This window comes from Rhincodon typus, unplaced genomic scaffold, assembly GCF_021869965.1.
Source record: "Rhincodon typus isolate 14 unplaced genomic scaffold, sRhiTyp1.1 hic_rhity00012431, whole genome shotgun sequence".
Lineage (NCBI taxonomy): Eukaryota > Metazoa > Chordata > Chondrichthyes > Orectolobiformes > Rhincodontidae > Rhincodon > Rhincodon typus.
In genome coordinates this window covers 1-6,666 of record NW_025978069.1, presented here as the reverse complement: position 1 = coordinate 6,666, position 6,666 = coordinate 1, and the positions used below count along the sequence as shown (strand labels likewise).

The following is a 6,666-nucleotide window of genomic DNA, read 5'->3' as shown; positions in this document are numbered from 1 at the left end:
CCTGGTTTTTAAACTCCGGAGTTTAAAAACCAGGCGAGAAAACACAACGGTGCTTCATCGGAGGCAGCACTGATGATGTTACCAAGAAGGGTAACGAAACATCTGCGGAACAACAACAAACCAGCTCGGTGAGCCAACCAACCACAACAGTCTCTCTTACCATTGACAACCTTGCTCAAAACTTTATCCAACTGTGTCTTGAATCAATTCAATGAGCTAACCTCCATTGCTTTTTGGGCAGGAGAATTCATAAACTAATGGCTCTCAGAAAAGATTATCACTCATCACCATCTTAAAAGGAAAAACTTCTGTTAGAAGTGTCACCTTGTTCTAGTGTCTCTCCCAAGAGGAAACATCCTCCTATATCTATCTTACAGAAGTCCCCTCAGAATCTTATATTTCAATATGATCACATCACATGTTCTAAACTCCAGTGGATACAGGTCCAAACTGTTCAACATCCTTCATCCAATGAATGAGATGGGTGAATGTTCTTTGAACAATTTCTGGCATTTTATTTCTTTTTTCTAAAAAAAAGCCAAAACTGTGCACATTATTCCAGATGTACACTCAAAAAGTCTCTGTACAGCTGCAGTACAACTTATCTAATTATATATTCCTTTTCCCTTGCATTCCATTTACCTGCACCTGCGGCTGTAAAGGAGGAATTTTATAAGTGAGTTAAAGTTTTAGCTTGTAGAGTTAAGCTGATTGTTCATAATTGTTTACCTGTGGCTAGAGTTTATCTACTTGCAAAAAACAATCCTTCTTGTTAAGTATATAAACCTGGTCCATGCTTTCTGTTAACTGGATCTAAAAGACAAGCAAGTTACAGAGTTCTGCAGACTTCTTAAAATCTTCAACTGGTGTCACAATCCCAGGAATAGTGGGGTTTGATTTCCAGTGTACCCTATGAGGTGCACTCTCCAATCAATAGAAGACAGCTTTTCTATTCCTCCTGCCAAAGCGGAAAAGTTAACAATTTCCACATTGTACCCCATGCCACTCATGATACCCATTTACAGATTCTCTATCTCTCTTGACAGTTACTTAAACTATCTCATTGTCATCAGCAAACAGAGGTACCAAACGTTCAGACTTTTCATCCAAGTCATTGATATAGATCATAATCAGTCGAGGCCCAACGCTTACCCTTCTGGCACTTCACTAGTTACAACCTGTCAACCTGAAAATGATCCTTTTATCTCTACTCTTTGCTACCCATTAGCCAACATCATCCTACGCTAACTCAAAATGGGACAGGATTTTGGCAACAAAACACTTCAAGATATATGTGACAATAAATAAATCATTCACTAAGTCATTCATATGCTAATATGTCACCCTTACAAACTGAGCTCTTATTTTGGACAGTAAATCTTGATGTGGCATCTTACCAAAAGCTTATTACAATTTACTTACACCTCAACCATATGTTCCCCGCTACCAAGCTTGTTTGTTACTTGCTTAAAAAAAAGTTAAACAAACATCATTTCCCTTTCAGAAACCAAGTTGGTTCTGCCAGATTGTATTGAGATTTTAAGTGCCATTCTATAACCTCCTTGATAGTAGATTCCCACGTTTCCCTATGACAGCATCTTACTGGCCTTTCCTGCATCATCCACTTAAAAAAAGTCTGTCAATGCAACTCTACTCTCCTACCTCTTAACCTAGTTTCTCAGGGCACTTTAGTTAGCACTGCCTTCATATTAAATGTAAATAAAGATGATCATAAAGTACTGGTCTTGGATCAATGCTTCACACCTTCAAATTCAAACACAACACTTTCACGTTACAATCACCATTGCCCGGATGCTGCTTTGCTAGGAGGTTATGATTAATCAATTAAAAATGTCCAAGTCTACGTAAATTAAAGCAACATTACTGAAAAGCCATTGAGAGTTGGATTTTAGCTATCACTGGGAAATACATGAAAAGAATGTGAAAGCAAACTCAAGCATCTCAAGCTTCTTTAAATGAATTCAGCTCTATGACAGCAGCAACGACAGTTTCAGTCTTCACTCTTAACCTGGCACATGGCAACTGTGTTTAAAGGCACAAAAAAGAAAAAAATCAAAAGGGCTGTGGGAGCACATAGTGCTGGTTTATTTGACACGTGAACCCAAAGCTACTGTGTTTTTGCTTTTGGAATTTTCTATTCCATTAACTTAAGGCAGAAATATGCTAAAGAGATACTCCTTACCTCCTGTTTTACAACAAACAGTTTTTTGGTGGGTTCAAATGGCAGCTGTTTTATTGTATTCTCCACCACAAGGTGAGTGCATGCTTCACCACCAAGAGGCAAGTATCTTCCTCCTGAAAAAAAAATAAGTATGTTGCCAAATTTGCTTGCAGGATTAGATCTTCCATAACATTGTGCAAATAGTCCAAGGCCTGGAACAATGTTTTAAACAGCATTCAAATATCTGCTCCATTATGAACAGTTACAAAGCAGGGATTCGCAAACCGTTGTTTATCACAGAATCTCTCCAGTGTGAAAGCAGGCCATTCAGCACATCGAGTCCACAACCCTCCAAAGAGCATCCCACCTAGACACCCTACCCTATCCCTATAAGCCTGCATTTCCTATGGCTAATCCACGTAGCCTGCGCATCCCTGGACACTATGGGCAACTTAGCACAGCCAATCTACCTAACCTGCACAGCTTTGGACTGTGGGAGGAAACCACAGCACCTGGAGGAAATCCACACAGACACAGGGAGAAGAGCAAACTTCACAAAGACAGTCACCAGAGGGTGGAATCAAACCTGGGTTCCTGGCACTTTGAGGCAGCAGTGCTAACCACTGAGCCACTGTGCCACCCCAATGCTACCAAATCTTTAGAATCATATTTTAAGAAAGTCAGCATTTAAGAGTGAATCTAAAGTAACCTTCAAGAACTGCTGACATACATTAGCAGTGACAAAGATGGTGCTCAGAAGAAATTTGTTACAGAAAGAAAAGGGAATTTAAGATTACATTTGAGCTCCACTAGATTCTGTCAAAAATGACTGCATTCAAAATGATAACAAATTACCGAGAAGAAAACTCTAAAGTGATTGATCTCATTCTCCACAGACCTTGCATTTCAGTCATTTCTTCCATATTTCGGAGTTCTTCATCTGGGAATCCCAGGAAAGATAGCACACAGTCTTGAAATGGGGGCACTTTGAACTCATTTCGAAACACTTCATCGGTAACACGAAAATCACTACGGAACAAAGCAACTATTAATCACAAGTAAATAACTTTCACACAACTTCTGACTCATGACAGTAATGTAATCAAAATTGCTGGGTTTTTTTTTTGGGAAAACCAATATATTACAGGATAGATTTGATACTAGATTCACTTTGAAATACTATGGATAGTGCCCTCTATCCAATAAGAGTAACAAGAGTGCTTTTGTTTTCTCAAGAGTATCCAATGTAGCAACAAGCATCAGGATATATAGGTTTGCTTGCCTACATAATAAAATTACCAAAGGGACAGATGACATTGTTGGAAATCCCCTCGAATATCATCATGTTAACAGGGCTTAGAAACCTTACCAAGAATTATAATTGTCAGGGTACCTACTAACTTTAAACAAAAACTACAGCATTTAAAAATCAGCCCTGGTTGATAATGTCCTTTCCAAAGCATTTTTCTTTTACCATATCCATGTTCACCTACTTCTCAAAAATAATCAAGATCTTAAAATGTCCATGATTGTTGACTTTAACATCTATTATTTCCATTTGCAATGAGGGCTTAACATGCACATTAAATAATTTGAGTACACAACCTTCAGTAAACAGCATTGAGAATATTACATTGCACCTTTTGCACCCACAACAAGCTAACAACTGCATGCTGAGCACAGAGCCTAGTTTAAAATTGCCTTAGCTGATCCCATGCTCAGTCTATTTGATCTTCTCCATCAATGGTACTTAAATCTACCAAATCCACTTAAATGAAAACACTAAATGTATTATAACTGAATTTGCCAATGACCCCAAGAAGGGTGAGATGTCCAGAGGAGGTAGAAGCTCGCAAAGAGACCTCAGACTGGTTGTGAGTGGGTTAAAAAAAAAAAAAAAAAAAAAAAAAAAACAAAAAAAAACAGTAAATGGAGCAAAATGTGGGAAACTGTCTATGAAGCTCCCTCTGAAGAAGGGTCAATGGACTTGAAATGTTAATTCTGCTTTCTCTCCACTGATGCTGAATTTTTGCAGCAATTTCTGTTTTTGTTTCAGATTTCTGGCATCAGCAGTTCTTTGAACTTTTTTTAAGTTGTGGGAAATTGTCTGTTGTGCATCCATATTAAAATTGCATTTCGCTCTACACTTAATGTATAGGGTTGCCATTGTTTGGGTGGCTATCAACTTTTGCCATAGTGGCTGACTTTTACTATTTCCTACTTATACCCTGACTGATTTGTTCCTGAGGCAAGGTGCTCACTACCATACCTATTGACATTCTAACAATTTTACCTTAACACCTTTTCCAACCATCCTGTCTTCCAAAATGAAAAGCATAATTTAATTTAGGTTAAGTTACAGTCATGGTCATCTTGCAACCATATCTTTGTATTGGCCACCAGGTCATATGTATTAAATTTCAGTGCTAACAATTCATTAATTTTGTTATCAACGCTGCATTCATTCAGATGCAGAATGCTTTTATCTTTTTACAATTTCTGGCAAGTCTTTGATTTCACAACTTAAAAATAAATAAAAGAATGTTTCAACTCCCCACACAAGAGTCATCTCAGTTTTCCATATCATCCATATTTTGCACTAAAAAGGTAATTTATACATCATTGATTTGACATGGATTGCATTCGTTAGACAATTTCTTCTACTATTCCAAACAATTTTAAAAACCAAGTTGAACCATTGTGTTCCATGGATTATAAATTTAAGATACAAAGCTCTGCATTGTAAAAGCGATAGTATGGAACATAATCCTTAAAAATTCAGTTTACATAAGCATATACGGAAAACAACAGATCAATGAATCATTTTTGATCAAATATAACATTTCTGCAACTGCTCAAAACGCATAGTCTCCATTTTATTTCTACATTTATGACGCAAATCTTCATACAATTCCACACCCACAAAATACAAAAAGTTTGCATAACGTCAATTTCGTTAATTAAACAGAAGGCAGTTTTAAATTATAGCAACTTGGAAAACTCACATTGCATTTCTCCTTTCCCAAGCAGCATAAATCCATTCTGCTCTCATGATAGGAGTGCCCATACTTACAGCAGCCTGCAATCAAGATAGCGAATATGAATTTTCATCCTACAGGCTCCCCCAAAGGTGTTGATTGCTGCTGGAAAAGACATAGGCACCAATGGCTCTCATTACCCAATTTGAAAAAGGTTAGTCTAATTGCGAGAGCAAATTAATTGGCATCAAGCAAACCAACGTGATGGAGAAAGAGGAGTGTGTAAGAATCATAACAGCAACGATTTTGTTATTCAACACCCATGCAAGCATATTTTAACTGCAACAGTTAAATACAAAACAAAGGCTAACATTATGGTCCTGTTTCCATATGCCAACCCAGTGGCATGAAGGGAAGACAGTAGTGTAATGTCACAGGACCAGGGACCCAGACTAATGCTCTGGTTACATGAGTTTGAATTTCACCATAGCAGCTGGTGGAATTGAATTAAATTCCACCAAGTCTGGTCTAGAGACAAAGTTATAGATTGACACAAGAACTGTCTGGTTCCCCAAAGTCTCTGGGGTAAAGTAATCTGCCATCCCGGTCTGGCCCGGGCGACTTCAGAGCATATGTAATCTTCTTCAAAATGCCTCAGCAAGCCAATGTTCAAGGGCAGTTAGAGAATGGCAACATGCTAGCCTAGCCAGAAATGTACACATTCCAAAAAAGTAATAATAAAAACATTTAACCACAAACCACAATAGATATAATGATTCTAAAAATGAAGCAAAACTCACAACTCCGCAGTGCACTGAAACGATCCCATTATCAACCTCTTCCGATACTGTGAGCCTATATTATTACTCATTCGTGACTTCCTTGCACCCAAATAACATCGATATAAACGTCTATCTCAAACAGAGATTAATAAGATAGTTTGAAATCATCTTTCCTAACGCAAAAATTTCACATCTACCCTCAGCAAAAAGACATCGCCTGTAGATTATGTTCCAAAGGGCAGACTGCTTTTGTTCTACCCTTCCAGGAACATATATTAAAAAAAACAAAAACTGCAACCCTTAGTCTGCGTATATTAGTGTGATGCGCTGTGAAGGTTACAACTCGAGGATAGCCATCACACAGGGAACGGTTGTAAAACAGATCAGACAAGGGAAGAAACTTGTGCATCATTTGTTGTGCATAAACAAAAAGTATGATTTCAGTGTACGTCTACAGATCACTAAAAATAGCAGGGCAGGTAGATAAAGTGGTCAAGAAACCACAAGGGATACTTTATTGGCTATTGTCTAGATCACAAGATCAACAAAGTTAGGTTAGGACTGTATGAAACAAACAAACAGTCTTTGTCACAGTATAGAAAAAACATGATCGGAAGGCAGGGATACAGAGGAGATTTACAAGAATATTAGATAACAGGGTGTAGAGCTGGATGAACACAGCAGGCCAAGCAGCATCAGAGGAGCAGGAAAGCTTTCTGAAGAA

At 37.9% G+C, this 6,666-nt stretch overlaps 1 protein-coding gene across 1 annotated transcript; it reads right to left on the bottom strand.

Annotated features, from left to right (window-relative positions):
• Positions 1-2,203: 2,203 nt before the first annotated feature.
• On the bottom strand, positions 2,204-5,261 carry LOC125482558 (protein ECT2-like; the record flags this gene model as incomplete). Its single annotated transcript, XM_048594658.1, has 3 exons — positions 2,204-2,316; positions 3,081-3,211; positions 5,188-5,261. Coding segments are annotated over 3 exons (318 nt in total), but the record flags the coding sequence as incomplete, so codon positions are not given.
• Positions 5,262-6,666: the final 1,405 nt, after the last annotated feature.